The 21,105-nt window shown below is 38.2% G+C and overlaps 1 protein-coding gene across 5 annotated transcripts in view; it reads right to left on the bottom strand.

The window, feature by feature from the left end:
- The window catches only part of TTN (titin), a 262,852-nt gene that overhangs the window by 90,097 nt on the left and 151,650 nt on the right, over positions 1-21,105 (bottom strand). For all 5 annotated transcript variants that reach the window (XM_040971803.1, XM_040971802.1, XM_040971801.1 and 2 more), the window contains 33 exons: positions 20,568-20,615; positions 19,633-20,034; positions 19,214-19,492; positions 18,706-18,981; positions 18,440-18,579; positions 18,018-18,144; positions 17,665-17,928; positions 16,921-17,187; positions 16,542-16,805; positions 16,316-16,455; positions 16,077-16,203; positions 15,685-15,951; positions 15,311-15,577; positions 14,319-14,585; positions 14,087-14,226; positions 13,545-13,671; positions 12,585-12,727; positions 8,480-8,603; positions 7,635-7,901; positions 5,960-6,057; positions 5,109-5,277; positions 4,745-5,011; positions 4,373-4,639; positions 4,003-4,281; positions 3,503-3,911; positions 3,287-3,411; positions 2,915-3,181; positions 1,913-2,182; positions 1,519-1,821; positions 1,128-1,430; positions 669-856; positions 465-579; positions 75-359 (listed from right to left, as the gene is read on the bottom strand). In XM_040971803.1, the coding sequence (XP_040827737.1) occupies positions 75-359; positions 465-579; positions 669-856; positions 1,128-1,430; positions 1,519-1,821; positions 1,913-2,182; positions 2,915-3,181; positions 3,287-3,411; positions 3,503-3,911; positions 4,003-4,281; positions 4,373-4,639; positions 4,745-5,011; positions 5,109-5,277; positions 5,960-6,057; positions 7,635-7,901; positions 8,480-8,603; positions 12,585-12,727; positions 13,545-13,671; positions 14,087-14,226; positions 14,319-14,585; positions 15,311-15,577; positions 15,685-15,951; positions 16,077-16,203; positions 16,316-16,455; positions 16,542-16,805; positions 16,921-17,187; positions 17,665-17,928; positions 18,018-18,144; positions 18,440-18,579; positions 18,706-18,981; positions 19,214-19,492; positions 19,633-20,034; positions 20,568-20,615 (7,281 nt within the window). The remainder of the gene's footprint in view (positions 1-74; positions 360-464; positions 580-668; positions 857-1,127; positions 1,431-1,518; positions 1,822-1,912; positions 2,183-2,914; positions 3,182-3,286; positions 3,412-3,502; positions 3,912-4,002; positions 4,282-4,372; positions 4,640-4,744; positions 5,012-5,108; positions 5,278-5,959; positions 6,058-7,634; positions 7,902-8,479; positions 8,604-12,584; positions 12,728-13,544; positions 13,672-14,086; positions 14,227-14,318; positions 14,586-15,310; positions 15,578-15,684; positions 15,952-16,076; positions 16,204-16,315; positions 16,456-16,541; positions 16,806-16,920; positions 17,188-17,664; positions 17,929-18,017; positions 18,145-18,439; positions 18,580-18,705; positions 18,982-19,213; positions 19,493-19,632; positions 20,035-20,567; positions 20,616-21,105) is intronic.

Here is a 21,105-nt window from a genome sequence, read left to right on the forward strand (position 1 = left end):
GTATTACTAGTATTCTGAAAGGATATTCACAACACTACCAAATCACCCTAGATAACAAGAGATTAGCTTCTTACCAATTACATTGACATCAATTTCCCCAGAAATTGCCTTCACACGATTTTCCAATTTCAATGTATAAATGCCCTTGTCCGGGCGTTCACTGGGAGAAATCACAAGCTCAGCATAGGCAGATAAAGTCTTAATTTTCACACGGTCATCAGCTTCTAGTACTTTATCTCCAAAAGACCATGTTGCCGTTGGTCTTGGATAGCCAGTACTTGGAACCAGGATCTTGATAGGATTTGGAATGATAACTTCCAAACCATCTTTAAATGCACTTAAATCCATCGTTGGCTCAACTACCAAGAAGAAAAAGAAATCAATGAGTTTGCAGTACCACATTTACATCTCTGGGACCCCCACGTAGTTTATGTGCTGTTCCCAAACTTAAAATATTCATGTACCTGCTGCATCATCAGCAGTTAGAGGACCAAGAATTTCAGATGGGTCTGACACACCAGCTGCATTTTCTGCAGATACTCTGTATAGATATTTATTTCCTTTTTGTAATCCAGTAACCTGAAAGCATGAATGAATATGTGTAAAACATTGACACACTGTGGCTCATGATCAGACACTGACTACCTGTTTACATAAAGTTGCCCTACCTTGTAAGTCAGTTCAGGGACTGGTTTCATATTGCAACGAATCCAGTGATCTTTTCCCTCTTCACATCTTTCAATGATGTAGCCCAATATTGGGCTTCCCCCATCTTTCAAAGGAGGCTCCCATGTGAGCTGAACAGAGGACTGTGTCTGATCGGAGGAGCTCAGATTCACAGGTGGACTTGGTCTCTCTGGTATTGAAGAATTGGACAACACTTTTAACTTTAGGGGCATTTTATTAAGATGATGCTGTAATCAACCCTACCAGCCTCAGTAAAATATCACAGCTATGAAATTCATTGAAAAAAAAAAAAGCAGGTACAATCAGGCATTCTGTGATTTTGTTCCAATTTTCCTCTTGGGATACCCTTTTAATTACTTTCAGTTTTAACTACCATGCTTCATAGACCTGATTTCTTGATCCCGTACAATAATCATTTCCTCTTTGTGGGATGGGCTTACCAATTGGATCAGCAACTTTAACGAACGGCGTGGCTGCACTGGGTTTTCCAACTCCGATGCGGTTTTGAGCTCTGACACGGAAACTATATTCCTGTCCTTCCACCACGTCAGTGACAGTAGCAGACAGATCTTCAGCCCTTACGGTCATGGCAGTCTCCCACCTGATTGAACTCTTGTCTCTTAATTCAATGACATAGTTGGTGATCTCAGCACCTCCGTCGTACTCCGGCGGCTCCCATGTCAGTGAGACACCAAATCTATTCACATCTGTGATGGCTACATTCAAAGGAGGGCCTGGAACATCTGCAGAGGAGGAAAACACAGGTTTTGGATTATCTTGGAAGTAAAAGTGAGAATCAGCAAGTTTGTAATTTACTTGAAAACTGCTTACCATATTTACTCCTTGCTTCTACAGGATTGTCAGTTTCTACGGGTTCACCAGTACCAACTCTATTTCTTGCACTCACACGGAATAGGTACTCCACTCCTCCTTTTTGCAGGCCCGTGACAGTAAACTCACAACTGTCTGCACGGTCGGTAGCCAGAACCCAGGTCTTCCTTCTGATGTCACGCCTTTCAACAACATAGCCGATGATTTTGCTTCCACCATCGGTTAATGGTTCTTCCCAAGCAAGACTCACTTCTCCATCAAATGTTTCTGTCACTTCTAAGTTACGTACTGGCCCAGGAACATCTGAAATTCACAGGTGAAAGAGTTTTTTAATGTTTTATCATGCTTTTTAGTTGTGGTTTGCCAAGTAAGTCTGTGTGACCTAAGGGCTTACCAATAACTTGCAAATTGATAAATCCTTCTGCTTTTCCATGTTTGTTCTGAAGCACAATTTTATACCTTCCTCTGTCTCCTTTCTTGGCTTCTAAAATTCTGAAAGAGGTTTGCTCGGCTGTAGTATCGACAGTTTTTGAAGAAAGAGGCTCATTTTCTTTAAACCACTCAGCTTCTGCTTTGGGGTAGGCATCATAAGGTACCACCATGGTCAGAGGTTGGCCGGCATCCACCACAAGGTCTTGATCAGCTGTCTTGATTTTTGGTGCAGCTGGAGAGAAAGATAACATGTGAATGATAACATGTTATAATGTAGAATGAGCTATGTACTGTATCCGACTACATCATGGCCTCCTTAAAATGCGTTTGTTCAGAAACACTAGCTGAATAACCTTGGAAGTATGCCACAGTCTTTACAACATAGACCACTAGGTTTGTTTTTAGTTGTTACTACTGTTTTCTTTCTGTATTTGTTGGAAATCATCAGACTGAAATACAGAGGTTGAGTTTGGCATAAAATCATAAGGTATCTTTTTTTTTGCAAAGGAATCAATATAATAACATTTTTGATATGTAGCTGAAAATAAACAAGATAAGTTTTTTACATAGATGAGGTGGCTTTTTAAAAACAATGACAACAGGTAAAGATATCTTGGATCAGGAAAAGAGTGAGCTTAAAAACCTGCAGAGGTTTGGAAAGTAGGAGAGTGAGGGGTGTTTTTAGGGCTGGGAAAACTAAGGATCATCAATTCTAGGAAGTAATGAATCGCCAGCCATGAACCAAGAGTTGTACCAGTGTATGGCATGGTACAATGCATGCCACAGATTTCCGTTTACTTTGGATGACACTTTGTGGTAGGGGAAACTAGAATGATTAACATGACTAAAGCCAACTACAAATTAAAGGCTCTCACGAAGATTTTCTCCCTAAATAATTGTGAAATCTGAAATCTATACATTATCTATGATGCCATGGTGCTGTGTTAGACTAAAAGGTACCTACCTGCCAGCTCAAGCTTGGCTCTGGCCTCTTTATCTTTGGCAACAAATCTGTATTCACCCTGGTCACGGGGCTTGATATCACAAATCTGTAGCCTGTGTATTTTTCCTTCACTCATCATCTGGTGTTTGTCACCCTGGACGACAATCATGTTGTTCCTTAGCCATTGAACTTCCACTTTATCTTTGTTGAGCTCAGCTAAAAAGATCACATCAGCACCAGGGGCTTCAAGAATATCTTGGGGAGGCCTGATGATCTCCACAGGGATTTCTGAAAGTGAAAAGGAAGGTAAATTACACATGTTTTCAGTTCAGTTAACAATTTTAAAGCCAGCAGCTAATGTTGCCATCATTATTATTTCTACTTAATGCATACCTTCCACAAAGAGTCTAGCTCGAGACTTCCTGTCTTCCACCCCACAAGCATATTCACACTCATCATCCAATCTGCAGTCCTTAATAATGAGTCTATGTATGCTTCCATCTTTCTCAAATTTGTATCTGAAGAAGAGATTGAATTACGGTTAGCTTGCATCATCAGCACAAAATTGCTCAAGTTAGCTGCAAAATCAATAAGACATTTTCTGCTTACTTTTTGCCTTCCTTGATTTCTCTGCCATTTCTGTACCATTTGACATTAGCTTTTTCCCTGGACAGTTGGCACGAGAAGACAGCATCGTCGAATTCGGTGACTGTCTGATCTTCTAAGTGTTCCACAAATTCCGTTGGGGCTTCTATGATAAGAAGCTCAGCTACAGATTGATCTTGGCCAGCCGTGACAATGTATTCACCTTCGTCTGGGAAGCCACAGTCTTTAATAGTCAGAGAGTGCTTGTACTTATCGATTCTGTATGATATACGGTTGTCAAAAGCTACTTCTTCACCATTTTTAGTCCACTTCAGCTTTACATTGAGACGGTTTACTTTGCACCAGAAAGTCACGGACTTCTTTTCCATTGTTTCAATATCTTTAAGAGGTTCAATAATCCGAAGATCTTCCTCTGTTGGAAAGGAAGAAAGGTAACGTGGCTTTTAGTTGTTTTCTTCCTAGAAGTTAAGAATGTATCTCAAATGTAATAGAATATGACATACCTTCTACTATTAGATTGGCTGCACTTTTAACATTTTCGCCTCTGTGATTGGTCAAAGACACACTGTAGTTGGCCTGGTCATCTAACCGTGCATCTCTGATTCTGAGGGTGTAGACCAAATCTTTTTGGAGAAGAATGTATTTAGAACTATCGAAAATGGCTTCCTCATTCCGGAACCATTTGGCTTTTGCACCTTCTGTATTGACCTCACAGTTGAAGACAACTTCTTGTTGTTCCTTCACGCGAGTGTCCTTAAGAGGAACTATGATCCTGAGTTTTTCTGAAAGCAACAAATGACACTTTATAGTATATAGGTGGACAAAACTGATGGAAATGAATATAAATAAAGCCAAGAGCCAGAACAAACTTACCAATCACTGTTAAGTGAGCAGCTGCTCTGGCGGCTCCAACCATGACCACGTAAGTGCCCATGTCTTGCAAGGTGGCATCCTTCACAACGAGGATCCTCTTTTTGCCATCAGCAATGATGTCATATTTATCTCCAGATTCAAGTGTCTTATCGTCTCTCTTCCACTGGACCTCAAAGCTTTCCTTTGATATAGTGCAAACAAATTCAGCCTTTTCACCTTCAAGAATTTCAAGGTTTTGTGGCTTTGAGATAAATTCAGCAGCAAGCTCTGGAAAGAAAAAGTTACAAGATAATTAAAACTTACACATTTGTACTTTAAAATGTAACAAGTATGAACTGTTTTTGAAAATATTATTAATTGTGATTTTCATACCATGTACTTTGACTTTGCCATCAGTTCGAGAACTTGGAAGTCTGCAGTTGTAGTCGCCAGCATCTTCAAGATGTGCATTCTGAATGACAAGGATTCTCTTTCTTCCATCAGTAAGTATTTCAAATCTTCCTGTTTCAATGATCTCATCATCTCCTTTGTACCAAATCACTTCGGCTCCAGGCTTGGAGACTTCACAAACCAGTTTTATGGTGTCTGTTTCATTAACATCAATGTTGGCAAGATTTTTGGTAAAGATAGCTTCTTCTTCTGCAGGAAAGTTTGAAAAAAAAAAAACTTTGTAAAACTGGGAATTTTGACTCTTTACAGAAACATATATGTGTGCAAAGAAAGACTTCTGCCTTACCCAGGACTGTCAACATGCCCGATGTTCTTGCCGTTCTTACTTCACAGGAATATTCTGCTTCATCATTCAGCAGACATTTGTTGACAACAAGAATGCGCACTGCTCCCTTGGATATGATGTCATACTTCTTGCCCTTTTTAATTTCAGCACCATCTTTAAACCATTGGACCTATGATAAACAGATTTCTTAATCACTTTTTAGGTTATTCCTTTACATAGCCATCCCTAAGACAAACTATGTTGCTGAATTTTTCTGAAATCCAACTTATAAGACTTAATTGGTAAAATACAAAGAACGAAAGTGACCGATAAAAATCTAATAAAACCCATACAAGGAAAAACTTGCTTATTTCTAGGTGAACTGTTATTACAATATTATTAATTATTAAAAGCAATGGGATTGTATGTTTCCAGCAACTGAAGGTCTTATACATCATGCAGACTAACTCCTTGGATATGTAAGATGAGATTCCAAGTGTGAGAAATTTTAATGATAGTTGATGGCAACCAGTTCTGATTTGACACATGTGAAAATGTTGCCTTTTTAAAAATCAAAGCCATTCAAGTCCTCAATTTCATAGAAGTCAAATCCAGAATATCTACATTTACTGGTGAGAATCCAGTGTTTTTCAAGCAACAGAAAATGAATAACATTAAAGGGTGAACAATTAAGTCAAGAATATATTTCATATTAAAATAATCTTCAAAGGGACAGTAGTAGCTTTCAGTGCATGAGGAAATAAAAAGGAAGCGGTCAACACTGAAAGACTTTTTTGGGAAGTTCTTGCTCCGTTGTGCAAAAGGGAACAAGTTATCTGACTATCCAAAATAACAGGTAGATAATCACAAACCTTAGCATTTTCTTTGGAAATTTCACACTCAAACCGGGCCATTTCTTTTTCTTTAACTTGAAGATCAGTGAGTGGTCGTAAGAATTCCACATGAGGAGCTGTAAGAGAATTTCATTAGAATTCAAAACGAGGTTTCTGGAAATTTACTCAGGTACATTAAGAAAAAGTGAATCTTTTGCATGGCTTTTTTTCATCTTAATAGGCGATGACTACATCTGAAATCACTTGGAGTTCTCATTCAGGCAATGATATGTTGCTACTATTACGACTATATCTATACTACATTTTGTACTTTAGTTATAATTAGATGTACACATTAGAGAGCCAGCTCAGTTCTTTTGAATGATGGTTAGAAGAAAAATTTCAGTGATACTACCCGAGATTTGAAAGATGTTGTCAATAGAAGCACCAGTGGCAAAGAAACATTGTCTTGATTAAGGCAACCAGCATAGTCTTTGAGAAGTTAGCAGAATTTCATGATAAAGCATCTTGAAGTATTATGACCAGCTTATTCTATGGCTACAAGCCATGAGTCTTTAATTGAATTTGCATATTTAGTTATTTTTTTTTTCTCTAAACTCAGCTCCAAAGACATCACATGTAAGTCAAGCATAAAAGGCTACTAGTGTGATGAAGTGATGTGTTTTGTATGGGAGGGCAGTTTTTTTTTGTTTGTTTGTTTGATTTTTAACTTCTGTTGCCTTCTCTCTGGAATGAACACAGCTGACGTCTGGGCTAGGGCACTTCCCCTTTGTCCTTTGTTAAACCTCCTTGTCAGTCCTTTCCCAGATGATCTTGATCAGTCAGACTCTAGGACAAAGGTGGCCAACAGGCTTGAAAAGATGCACTTGTTGCAGCTCAGTCTTCTTGGAGTGAAGGTAGATGCCCAGGGGAAGGAGACCCAAGAAGCTACTGTAACATGGGCTTCAACAGAGCAACCACAGAATGAAAAGAATAGGGCGATTTGGCATGTATGAAGCACAATCAAAGCTACTGGGAAGCAACTAAACCAAACACTGCATTAAAATGCTCACTGAAAAATGGCACCAGCAGGCAAGCGAGTGAATGAGAAACATAAGCTAGCATGTGCATTTTTGAGAAAAGCTGTTTTTCCCAAAGGGATGAAGTCAGCCTAAAAATCAGTAGAGCTCTCTTCATTCATAAAATCCAGGGCTTAAAGAATCTGGACCTTGCTCCATCTTTTCATTTATTCTTATTTTTGGAGATGGAATTATTTGAATGAGATTTTTCATATTACAGCAGACCTCAGGAATGCTTATATTCAAACTGAAATGTCATACTCATTTTCTAGTTATTCCTCATGCCTGAAAATTCATTTTTCTTCCATGTGGAAACCACTTTAAATTTCATTTTGAAAATGAAAGGATCCTTGTTAACCTTTTCTTATTCAGCTTGTTCTCATCCATATTGGAGTATTCATACAGGCTTGTCCCATGTAGATAACAAATGCATCAGGTCACTGTTCAGTGTGAGGCAAGAATGCTTTAAAAAGTGTGTCACCAGATCCCATATAACTAAAGATCTTTTGTCAAATACAGAGTGGCATGTTAGGTCAGCATTGACACTGTAAGTTGCCAAGACAAGCATGCACAAAGTGATTTTGTTGTTGTTACCAAAGAGTTGCAAATGTAAAGTCCCACGTAAGAATACTTACGCACAACATTCAGGTTACAGGAAGTCTTAAAATCCTTAGCATCGCAAGTGTATGTTTTAATATCCTCTGGGGTACAATCATGTATAATAAGCTTTCTGACCCTGCCATCAGCAACAATTTCATATTTCTTGCTTTTGAGGATTTCTGTCCCATTTTTGAACCATTTCACTTTAGCATTTTCTCTGGAAACTTCACACTCCAACACTGCAGTGGCTTCCTCTTCGACCGTCTGGTCCTCAAGAGGTTTAGTGAATTCAACTGGGGGTTCTGAAAGAATCATACTCATTAGCCAAGTGTTTGCCTCTTGTTCTCCAAGACTTTCAGTGTCTCCTCAACCTTTCTCCGGCCACTCCAGGCTTTTTCTTTTCCAAGATTCATTTGCAAGATTTGATTCAATTCAGATGTTTTCCTCTAATAATGATGTTTTAATCATTATTTGTATGTACAGAGGAAAACCATTTTCATAAACTATAAAACAAGGAAATAATAGCCAACTCTTCGTTTAAAAAAGGATGAACCTGGATTGAATAATAATGCTTCCTCCAGCTGTTTTTAAAAGGAAGATTTATTATCAAATAAAATCATAGGGAAAAAAAAGAGGAAGTAAAACCTATGTTGTCAAATTGGCGTTTTGACACTTAGAAAAATAATTTGTGAAATATTTTGCTACACTAATGTAGAACTAGACTTTTGCCAATTTGGTTGATTTTAATGATCTATGGTATTCACTGTAGAGTAATTGAGAGTTGGCATTATTTTTAGACCTATGGCATTATTTATGTATATATATACACGCATATATACATATAAATTATATATATCTTAAAAGCATGCTTTATAATTACCTTTCACAAAGAGGTTGGCATGAGTCTTGAAATCCTTTGCTGTTAGTTGGACTTCCCCAGCATCTTCTAGTTTTACATCCCTCAGTGTAAGTGTATGAACTCTTCCTTCTGAACGTGGAACCACCTAGTTTTTTACATATTAAAAAAAAAAGTGGTTTTAAGCACCTGGGAAAGCGCAATCCATATGAAGGTACATTTACTTCACTTAAAGAGTTTGAAATCGTGTTTTCCAAGTGATTTTATAATCCTATACATATTTTAAAATCTTCTGTTATTATTATCATTTTATGATACGGTTCCATATATGTATTTAAAATTCTTTTAGCTTCTAATTTGAAAGCTTAAGATAATATTTTATAAACCTTTACATAGTTAGTGGGTAGTCTTCTATGTTGAAACTACATGTCAATTGCTTGTTTAAATTGTGATCTTATTTACACATATATACAAATATAGTGTTTATTATTGTTACTTCATTTGCATACATAAAGAAAGAATTTTGAGAAACTGTTAGGAAAGGAAGAAAAAAAATGATGAAGGGGGACAGTACGCAGCAAGTAAACCATATTTTGTAAATACAAGGGACTTGCCACGCAACAGTGGGTTAAACTCTTTCAATAATTTCAGGAATTCGAGGTTGGCATTGTGGTGCAGAGGCACTCCTGGTCAGAGCACCAGTTCAGCTCTTGGCTGCTTCAGTTCTAATCCAACTTGTTGCTAATATGCCTGGGAAAGCAACAGATGCTGGCTGGAGCTCCTTCCATCCTGAGAGATCTGGATGGAGTTCCTGGGTCATGCTTTCAGCCTGGCATAGCTCCAGCATATTTGCAGCCATGTGAAAAAATAATCAACAGCTGGAGGCTCTCTCTCCCTCCTTTTTTCTTTCTGTTTTTCTGCCTCTTTGTCACTCTACTTTACAAATAAACACATGAATCCTTAAAAATAATTTTGGCAATTCTATATTTTGCAAACCATGAAACCTATGTTTAAATTGATTGGCACAATTTCTTAATTTTTAAGAAAATCAAAACTGCAATTTAAAACTGCAAATGAAGATGTTGAGTCTTTTTGCTTGTTTTTTGTATTTGGGCTGGAAAATCAGGTATCAGTGGTACTACAAATAGGGTCATGTATAAGAGAATTAGCAAAATTTCTAAGAAGCTATTGCCTGACACTGAGGTAGAATTTTGTGCCACTGGAGAGTTCATTTAGACACAGGAGTAATGTAAATTACGCAAAGGAAAAAAATCAAGAATATAATTTCATCTAAAGGTGTTTTTCTTAATTAAATTCTGGACATGGTTATTTATATAATTTCTTTCAGTTGAGAAGGGCCAAACAATGTAATAAACATCAAATACAAGAGAATAATTAAGATATGCCCTAGAGGCCTAGCACAACAGCTCAAATGACTAATCCTCCCCCCTCAAGTACTAGGATCCTACAAGGTCACTGGTTCACATCCTGGCTGCTCTACTTCCATCCACCAGCCTGCTTGTGGCCTGCGAGAACAGTGGTGGGCTTCAGGAGAATCCTGGGACTCTGCACTCACGTGGGAGACCCGAAGCTGCTCCTAGATCCTGGCTTTGGATCCACGCAGCTCTAGCCATTGCAGCCACTGGGGAGTAAACCACAGGATGGAAGGTATTTTTCTCTCCTTTTCTCTTTAAATTTGCCTTTGCAATAAAAATTAAATAAGGCTTAAAAAAAAAAAAAGATACGCCCTAGGAACTTAGCTAACCATTCAAGGGAAAATTGCTTCAACAGATAATTTGCTTATTAATGATGAACATAAATTTTTATTGTAAATTTTGAAAATGTAAGTGCATTTATAAAGAAACCTCAGTTTTTAACTGAGTTGTAAATTCATTTACAGATATGTTTCATTTATTAATACACTGTTTTATCACCTAAAGTCCTCTGAGGGTACTCTAGAATATTCTCTATTACCACATACATAACATTCAGAACACAACAGTTCTCAATAAATACCTTGCACGTAGTGTATCTCAAATATTTTAAAGGGAAAAATAAATAAGTGCATTAGAAAAATAAACCAATTTAAGAAAATAGTAATGGTTATTTAAATTTCTTATAGAAGAAACATTGTCATATTATGCAGTGATCAAACTATGAAATGCAAAACTATTAAAAGCTAAAATATTTTAGTAGTAGTGGTTCTTTCTCAGGTTTGTAGCCAAAACCACATAACTTTTCCATCATTTCTTATTCTTATAACATGTTTTTGATTTATTGTTAAAATATTAGAGATTAAACTTTTTTTGCAAAATAGAGCAAAGGTCTAAATAAATTGACAAGAGCCTATTTGTTACAACAGATCTAACCTAAACAGAGCCTTTATAATATATTAAAATGATTAGAGGTGATGAAGGGTAAAAGGGGAAATTCCCTGAGCTTAAGGTACTCTATCATGAAAAAGAAAAAAAGTGAAAAAAAAAAGGCCATATTACATCAAAGTTTATATTTAAATGCATTTTCAAATAGTCATGTAAGTAATGTAAGACTAAATTCTTAAATGGCTGATATATTTTGGGGGGCTGCAGTAGAGGATTAAAATTCCTATGTGAGGGGACATACCAAGGGGCCCTATAGAATTCTAGTAAGCTGATCCCTTCTAACTACAGAAAAATATTTTAAAGACAGTAAGATTTTTTTAGTACAAAATTGCAAGATCTTTAGGAATCTACATTGAAAAATTAAAATAGTACATGCTTAACAGTATAACAGAGACTGATTTTCAATTAAGAATAGCTCTTAATTTGAACAAAAGACAATTTAGTAGTTATATATAGTAAATACATATATATTATATATGATAACATATTACATATATAAATATATAGTAAGATAAGTTTGGCTATCCAGTTCAGTTTTTGCAACACTTAACTGTAGGACGGTTTTCTGATAAGTGACTTAGCTCTTATTCTACAATTTGAATGTACCGTTTTCCTCTACTTGGTAGAAAGATGCCTGTTACCGAATTCTCTTTTAATCACTTTGTAGAATACCGTCCCTGTTTTTGTTCTAGAGCGGTTGCTGAGACTAATCAACTTTATGAGTTCAATCAACTCAAACCCTTTTAAAATATAGCCTTAAATTCTCAATATTTGATTTATCATATTATTTGTATTGAATATTATTTATAAAAATTGGGAGAAATGTCATGATTAATGTAGTTCTCTACCTTATTTCTACCTAATGCTGAACACTTTCAACATACCTTATTTCTAGAATTAAGAATTAATGGTCAATTACAAAATATGTTAAATATGTATATTATTTATGAAAGCAAAATGCACAATTTAGGCCGATTATATTTTCTGTCTAGCTATATATAAAAGCGGTTGCTTGATGTGTAACATTTTAGAAAAAGTTAAGGACAAGACTAGACACTGGTTACTTACTAAACCATCTAATACACTTACTCATGTTCATGGATAATCACTGTATTCTTTTTCTTGTCAGTACCATCAGTTGTACTTTAAATAGTCCCCTTGCATTCCAGAATTTGCACAGCCCAAAGCCCTTGGAGGGTTAAAAATAGCTTTGGAGAAGTGCTTGAAGAGCAGATCCGCCCAGAAGTTATCTCAACTACTTGATCAACTGCCTGAAATGGAATTCCAATCTTCTACCCTTAATCTCCTTATATGCAGAACTCTAGATAGTATGGAGACAACTAGTCACAAAATTTAATGTGCATCACTATTGCAGAGCACGCAGTCAGAAAGCCTTTTTATTTCTAGCTGGTTTCTGCCTGGTCAAATTCTTATTGATAACTAATGCTTTTGTGTCTTTAAAAAAAGGGAAAACCTCAACTTTGATCTTCCTTTACATTTTAATTATATTTCAATAAAAATATCATCTGGGTGATCCCCCCTTAAATATTACAAATCTGTCTTACAATTTCAGAAGTAATTAGGGCAGAGGTAGGAGCGGAAAGTAGAAGGTGGGCAGGTGGAATGGAGAAAGCACGGGAATAAGGACTATGCAAGCAAAGGTGGAAGAGCTTAGGAGAAAAAAGTACGGTGGCGGGGAGGGGGTGAGGAGTGGGGCACCACAAGGCAGCTGTGTGCCCGCTTTTTACCTTGTCGCTGGGCTCTAGTTTCTTTCCTTTGAGATACCATTCCACTGGGATGTCTTCGTAAGAAAGTTCACAGTCGAAGGTGGCTGTTTCCCCTGCCGTCACGGTGACATCCTTCAGGGGCCGCAAAAGGCCAATTACCCGAGCTTTACGAGAGGAAAGGAACAGCTTCGCGTTACTCATTTTGTAATTCCAAAAGAACGGATGTAGACTTAGTTGTGAATCTCCATGTTTGCCTTCTCCAGGAAGGAAAGAGGAAGAGGACCGGCCGCTGTTCTATCGCTCCTGTGCATGGGGCCCCATGGTGCTGAGAAAGGGAGAGCTCCAGTCGCTGGAGAGCCGCTATTTGTAGGGGCCCTTGGGGCTCGAATGTACAAGGTCAGCAAGAAAACCTGCTCTGCATCTGTCCCCCGGCCAGGCGTCAAGTTCTCTTGCTACATAAGGCATGCACTTCCAAAATAACTTAGACTCTGATTGGGAGAGGCCCGGGACCCCGCTGTCACATCGCCTGCCTGTGTCCATCAAACACTTTGCACCTTCCAAAAATGTTAGCTTCCTGTTCTCTGTCTTGCTTTTTTGAATCTGAAATGTCCACACAGCAAGGTTTGTCTTTATGGTGTTACAGTTACACAGCCACTTGAGCACTTCGGGCTTTGAGGCTTTTTGGGTTGTATTGAAGGAAGGGATTATAGTATAGGAAAATCTGCCTTGCTCATATTCTTTCTGTGCAGATGGCAGGGTCAATGAAATTTCAATTTTGAACATGTCTATATTAGGATATCAAGGAAATACAAGAAAGTTGAAATTTGAACTTCCATAATATTTTCTAGTGAATTCCAATTAGGTGTACTCACGTTAAGAATATATAGTATATGTTCAATTTTCAGAAAAAAAACCAAAAAACAAACAAACAAACAAACAAACAACTAAAAAACCAAAAAAATAAAAACCCCAAATGCTTACGCTTAACTCGGAGGTGGGCACTAGATTTAACATTGGCGGCTTGGAAATCCACCCCACCCGTCTGATCCAGGCGGCAGTTGTGCAAAATGAGAAAGTGTATTTTGCCTTCTTCTTTAATCTCACAATCCTATAACAAAACAAGGGAAAATTTCTTAGAAAATCATTGTCTTTTGACACTTTTTTTTTGGTTAAGAACGGCAGAATAAAAAAAAAGTATTTCAAGGGCTAAGAAACTTCATGTAACATTGAGCTCTTTTATTTTCTGTGAAGTAAAGTTAATGCATTTATTCTTGTTAGTTCTTTCAAACAAATTAACACCATGACAGAGTAACTACAACACTGTCCTCATTTGGTGGTCCAGGAATAATGGGTATGTGCTCGTTTAGCCCATTCTTAGGTGCTGTTATCTTTCTTTGACGTAAGGTCTGTTGGAGAAGCCGATACTGTGTTTTAAATGCCTAGCATGCACTCTGACTTTTCGCCTGTCCTTTCCTATTTCATACAGCTCCTCGGGGTGTTGACAAGCTCAGAAATAGCCTTACAGGTGTTTGGAGTAACGCCTCTCCCTTGAGCTTCCAGTTGGCATGGATGTCATCTTCTGAGATTTCGGTTTCAAAGCGAGCTGTCTCCGTCTCTATCACCTCCACACTGTACAACGGTCGAACCAGTTTAATTTCCCGATCTGCAAAAGTGGATGGTCAGCATTGGCAGTTAGTCTCTGGCAGAAATAATTCCCAGCAGGTATAAGAATGAAACCCATGGAGATTTCCTTACCTTCAATGTCAAGCTTTCCTGAGGTCTGGTCTGTTCCACAGTCACAGGTATACTGTCCAATATCTGATTTCAAGGCTTTCTTTAGGATTAGCATACGTTTTTTGCCATCTGCCTTAATAACAACATTTTTGGATGGTTTTATTTCCTTGCCATCCTTAAACCATTTCACTGGTGCATCTGCTTTGCTGATTTCACACTGAAGAATCACTTCATCCTTCTCTACACCGGTGTAATCTTGAAGTTTTCCTGTGAAGTATGGATCTCCCTCTGCAGGGCAAACATACGTGAGAACCCCTTAGCAGGCAGCTCAGAAACGCTGGGTGTGTATTTACTGTCCCAAGTGTTAATCAGTTAATACATTGGCATTCAAAAGTTCTACTAACAAGAGAAAAGGAATCAGTGCATGGGATTGATTTATCAAAATGCAAACCATCTATAGTCTACTTAAGTATTTTATTATTTAACTTTTTTTAAAAATTGCTAACTTTTTGGCATCCCTATTATATAAAGGTAGATTAACTTCAAACTTTCAGATTTTCATTTTTTTTTAGTTTTTCTTTAACAGTGTCTATACACATAGATATATTCAATTTTATTTTTAATCTTCTTGATATTAAGGAGCCTGAAAAGTGATGTTTATTAATGTAAGTTCTAAGCTATTCTCTCTCATTAAAACTTCAAAAAACTTTTCCTTGAAGCAATATTTGATAAATGGAAGATGTATAGTTATTTTAAATGCCATAGGAATCAATGACTAATTAACGAATAATTAATAGTTTAAATTCAATTTTAGCTAGCTATTGTGTGGGGCTAAGATAAAATCTTCATTACTTAAAAATCCTCCTATTTTTGATAAAAGACAACTTAGAAATAAGCCCAGCTATATACGTGATGGCTTCCTAAGGCTCAGGGCTGCATTCATGTGATAGAACATACAGAAGACATTGTAATAGATACACCACAAATTCCTACTGCTTTTAGTGTAGACCTACCGAGCACAGTGAGTTTAGCTTCTGAGCTTATCCCCATCGCTTCTACTCTGATTTGGGAGGTGTCATCAATAGAGAGGTCTTTGAATGTGATTGAATGAGTTTTTCCTTCATCTTGCATTGAGACCCGCTTGCTGGTGTGCAGGCGTTGGTCATTCTTGAACCAGCTAACTGGGATGTTGTCATGAGACAACTCCACAGTGAACACGGCACTTTCCCTTTCTTTGGCTGTCACATCTTTGAGAGGGGTAAGGAATTTGAGGCGGATTCCTGTTAAGAGAAAAATGATGCGTGAATCAACATCTGAAGGAAGAAGTATTTAAGTAAAAGCAAACAAGAATCATCTTAGATGTGGTTCATCTGATGAAAACATTGACCTTCAATGATCAGTTTGCCACTGGTGCGCTTATCTTCAGCCTCAAACATGTATTTTGCTTCATCTTCAAAAGCAGCTGATTTGATTATCATTGAGTGCCTTGTGCCATCTTTTATCAGCTCAAATTTGTCATCACTTGCAATTTCTTGGGTTCCTTTTAGCCAACGGAATGTTTTTGGCTCCCTGGAAACTTCACACTCAAATTTAGCCTCATCCTTCTCAAAGACTTTAACATCACTGAGAGGAGTGATGAATATTAGTGGCAATTCTGAAAGAAGAAGACAGAATGGTGAAGTCAGAACACATTTCTGCTCATCATTCTGGATCAGTTCAGGGTCTTCAAATGAAGTCTTGAAAGGCAATACAAAAAGGTGGTTGGCTAGCAAAGTGTACCTTTCACTTTGAGATTGGCTGCAGACTTTGCATTGGCAGCCTGGAAAGAAACTTCTCCAGTCATATCCAGCTGACAGTTATAAAGGACTAGAATATGCTTCTTGCCATCTTCAATGATTTCACAGTCCTGTTTGGAGGGTTAGAAGGAAAGAAAGACCATATACATAAATGGTTATTACTGCAAACCGCTGGGAAATTTCACATCTTTTCACCCATAGAATTAGCTAATCTTGACTTACAGGGGAAGCAGTCAAAGGTTCTCCTTTTAGCTTCCACTGGCCATGGACATCAGGTTCAGAAAGTTCAATTTCAAAGCGAGCTGTTTCACCAACAAATACTTCTACTCCATACAGAGGTTTTTCCACTTTTATGAGTCGAGCTGAAAAGACACCAAGTTTTGTTATATGACTCTCAAGTAAGCTGGAAGTACAGGTAGAAGACAGTTCTTGTTTCTGATTCACTCACCCTCAACGGTAACATTGGCTTTAGTTGTGTCTGTGCCACAGTCACACACATATTCGCCTTTATCTTTGAGTTCTGCCTTCTTGATCTTTAAGATGCGGCGCAGGCCGTCCGTTTTGATGGAATGTTTGGGTGAAGGTACAATCTCCTCTCCATCTTTGAACCATTTCACTGGCACATCTTTGCTCACTTCACACTTCAGAATAATCTCATCCTTCTCGACTCCGGTTTTGTCATGTAATTTCACAGTGAAATAGGGGTCGGCCTCTGAAAAATTAGCAGGACAGGAAAAGGCAAGCTTATTCAAGAGTCACTGGCTGTCAGAGCATCCTCACCCATTCTCACCATTCAGTGACTGACTCCAGTAGTTGGTCACATTTACCTAAGACTTTGAGCTGTGCTGTAGAGCTTAGGTCCTTGACTTGGGCCTTGATCTGAGATATATCATCCAGAGTCACTTCTTTTATTTCCAGTTTGTAAGTTTTGCCCTCAGACGACATGAGTACCGTTCTGCTTGTGTGGAGCTTGACATCATTTTTAAACCAGGATACATGCATCTTTTCATGGGAAAGCTCACAGACAAAAGTTGCTGTTTCGCCTTCTTTTACTGTTTGGTCTTCAAGAGGTGACATGAACTTCAATCTTATACCTGTAAGGCAAATGTGTATACTATTCTCAGACAGGATATTCACCTTCAGACTAATTCCATTCTAATCTGCCTGGGTAAAAAGGAATCATTTTACATGGCACCTCTTTGAATGGACCAATCCTCCATTTGAAAAACTTAAGAATGCTTTTGTGTGTGTGTGTGTGGGGGGGGTTGTTAATGAGAGAGTCAATGAGAGATAAAGAGAGAAAGAAGAGGAAGGAGGAGGAGAGAAAGTAAGTTTGGGAGAGAGTGAGCTAGAGAAACTCAACCTAGGTCTCCCAAATTACTTGAGTCTTCACCCACTGCCTCTCGTGGCCTGTATTAGCAGGAAGCTGGTACCAGGAGCAGAGCTGGAACTCAAACCAAAGCACTTATTAGGGTTAGGGTAGATGCCTTAACTTCTATGTCAGCTTTCTGCCCCTGGGTTCTATCTTGAATGTAACACATATGTGTGCCTAGATATGGAACAGCTCTTACCTGTAACAAACAGCTGTGCTGAGGACTTCTTGCCCTCCACCTCAGCTGTGTAGACTCCTTCATCATCAAAACGAGAGTCATTGATAACAAGAATGTGTTTCTTTCCATCGGCAATGATGTCAAATTTGTCAGATGCCTTGATTATGTCAGGCCCTTTAGACCAAATAACATTGGCCTCTCGGGTGAGGACACACTCAAATCGAGCTTGTCGTTTCTCTGGAACGGTGACATCCTTCAGAGGGACAGCAAAGTCCAGTTCGATTTCTGCAAAACCAAACATTACAAATGAGTTTTTTTTTTTTTTCAGAATATGGAAGAACATGGAATGAAGCTGAGTTTTGAGAGCACAGTACCTTTCACAGTCAGAATGGCAGTCGTCACTGCATTAAGTGCCTGGTAGAGGACTTCTCCAGCTTGGTCTAGTTTGACTTTGTGCAATGTCAAGAAGCGCTTTCCACCATCTGTTTTGATCTCACAAGTCTGAAAAACAGTATTTATGGTTAGGGAATTTACTGCATACAAATACTAAGGGAAACAAGCTTCAGAGACAAATTTCCATAGTGTTTTAAGAATTGCTGCTACTAGAAATAAATAGAACATCTTTCAACATTTCAGAATTTGTCTCAATTGTTCACAAACAGTGTATCAAATTTTTCCCCTTCTTTGAGGTTTAGGAGCCCAGTGTGACCTTTCAGTATTACACCAAATCTGAATATTTGGAGTCAGAATGCAGTTATTTCACATAACAGACTACTTACAATGGGAAACTACTTACAGGTGAGGGTCTTAGAAGTTCTCCCTTCAGTTTCCATTGCCCTGGAATGTCTGCTTCTGAGATTTCTGCATCAAAGCTTGCGCTTTCTTTCTCATAAATGGTGACATCTTCTATCGGTTTAAGCAGTTCAACCTCACGCTCTGCATGGAGCAGGAATAAAGTAACATAATGCTTTAGGCAATGCTTTGCTTTTGGATATGATGTGCATTATTTTGCTGTATACACACAAAACTCATCTTTTGGAAGAAAAGGTAAGATGTTGGTACCTCCAAGGGTGAGCTTGGCAGGGTATCTCTTCCCTTCAATTTCCACTGCGTATTCATCGATATCTTCTGGCGTGGCATTCTTGACCTTGAGGAACAGATGATTTCCCTCTTTGATGATCTCAGTCTTATCATTTGGCTCCATGGGGATTTCATCATAGCCTTTAAACCACTTAATGTTTGGCGTATCCTTGGCTATATCACAAGCGAAAACAGCCGTCCCCTTGGGTTTCACATGCTGATCACGTATGGGTTTCACGAGCCACTCTCTAATGATTTCTGCATGGAAATGAGGCCAGAGAATTAATCATGATCTTGGTAAGTAAAACAAGCAATATGAATTATGTCTGCAGCAAATTTCAGGAATAGAACCAAATGGAAACTGGACATAATCAGTCTTGATATGCTCTCTTAGAGATTTCTGAGACTCAGGCACTGGGAAAGGAAGTCCCTTCTTCCACATTCTTAGGGTAGTAACAAGCAGAACAACATTTCCTGGCCAAGAACTCACCGACTACTTTCACACAAGAGGAACATTCCAGGTTGTTGGCATTCTCCACAGTCACTGTGTAGGTCCCGGCATCCGTGTCGTCGGCATCATTGATGGTGAGGGCCCTCATCAAGCCAATGACCCCAGGCACTATTCTGCCAGGCTTCTCCACCACGATTTTCCCGTCCTTTCTCCAGACCACATCACGCTCTTTGTTCAACTCACAGCTCAAGTACAAAGGCTGCCCTTTGACCACTGTGACTTCTTCTTCCAGAGTTTTGACAAAACGCACAGGGAGTTCTGTGGGGGAAATTGCAGGCCACATTTCAATATGTGTGCTATTTTCCATGAAATATTACTCAGTAATACGAAACTTTATAGCTAGGAAGGGTTATTACGTGGAGGTTCAGTACCGATCACATTCAGAGACTGAAAATTACCTTCTACAATCAGTTTAGCTGTGGAGGTCTTCTCTTTATTTCCCAACTTTAGCACACAGGTATATTCGCCGGCATCGGAAAGCTGGACGTCAATGATGTGTAGCTTTCTGTCTTTGCCATCTGCGATGAACCTGTGCTTGGGGCTCTCGCGGATATTGCTGCCATCCTTCATCCAGGTTGTGATTGCAGTGGAGGGCGAGACTAAACACTCAAAGATGGCAGAAGAGCCAACAGACTCTGCTTCTTTCAACACGATGTCTTTGATCTCTTTCACAAACTTCAGCGGCACAGCCTTTAGCTGGTAGGTGAAGGGGGCTTCATCCGGAGGTTTCTCTCCACCACTCCCTGGTCTTAACTTTTTTCTTTCAGCTTCTATGGGTGAAGGAGTCTTTTTGGCTACACCTAAATCAAAGTTAGATAAAAACCGATTTAATATCTCCATAGGTGCCAGAAAGTATCTGTTTGGCTATTCTGTGGATAATGGGAGCAATAAAGCCATTGGAAGACAAGAAAGTAAGTTAGAGACCAGGTAATGAAAGGACACTTGAGCTTATACTGCCTTGTATCAGGTGGAATGACTTAAGGAATCCACAAATATTAAATGGTCTTCAATTTCTGAAGTTTTAATTGTAAGTATAAAATATGCACATTAATTCCTAATTATTTTGTCTGTTGTATAAAAGGATCGTGCTTATGAAAAATGAAATTAGGAACTTACAATGTTCACTATGCTAAAATATAGTTGATTACATCTGTAATATCTGCTTACACAATATTAGGAAGAGATTATTTGAAATGTCAAAAGTTATATGAATTTTTATCAGAATCAATTAGAAATAAAGGTTAATTTGGAAAAAAATTTTGCTCTTAAGTATAAAGCTTGGGAATTCATAGCATGAAGGGTTATAATTCAGTTACATGAGAATGAGTCTTACCCTTGATGGGGCCTTTGGGCTTGGCAGCCTCCTCCTTAGGTTTGGCTTCTAAAACAAAATAAAATTCAGCATTTAAACAGTTTCAAATGTACTTTATGTTGAATGGAAGGTAATGAAGGGTGAGCAGTGCTCTTTATTATTCATTTTAATGCATTTTTGTAACTTCTAGGAAAATATTTTGACTACTGCTAAAAAGGCATATTCTGAGATTCATCTGACTAAGATAAACTGTCAACATACTTAGTTTTAGAACGTCCTTTAAGCAAGTGTCTTTACAGTCTTCCTTGTGTTGCCTTTTGTGGAAGAGCTTGCTCCTGCCCAACTAGCCCAGCATCATAGCTGTGTACGTATGTATGGATTATGTAAACCACAAAAAGGTTTTGTCAACAAGAATCTCACTAAGAAAAAGGGGAAATGGGCCAAAAGTCACCAAATCCTCTCTATTGATGTTTGGGTTAAAGAAAAATATCTGGGGAAGACTAAGGAAAAAGAGAGGGTTTATGTATACATTTCATGTCATCTAACAAGAACAACATAT

This window comes from Ochotona curzoniae, unplaced genomic scaffold (genome assembly GCF_017591425.1).
Source record: "Ochotona curzoniae isolate NIBS_2020 unplaced genomic scaffold, NIBS_Ocur_1.0 contig_2210, whole genome shotgun sequence".
Taxonomy (NCBI): Eukaryota; Metazoa; Chordata; class Mammalia; order Lagomorpha; family Ochotonidae; genus Ochotona; species Ochotona curzoniae.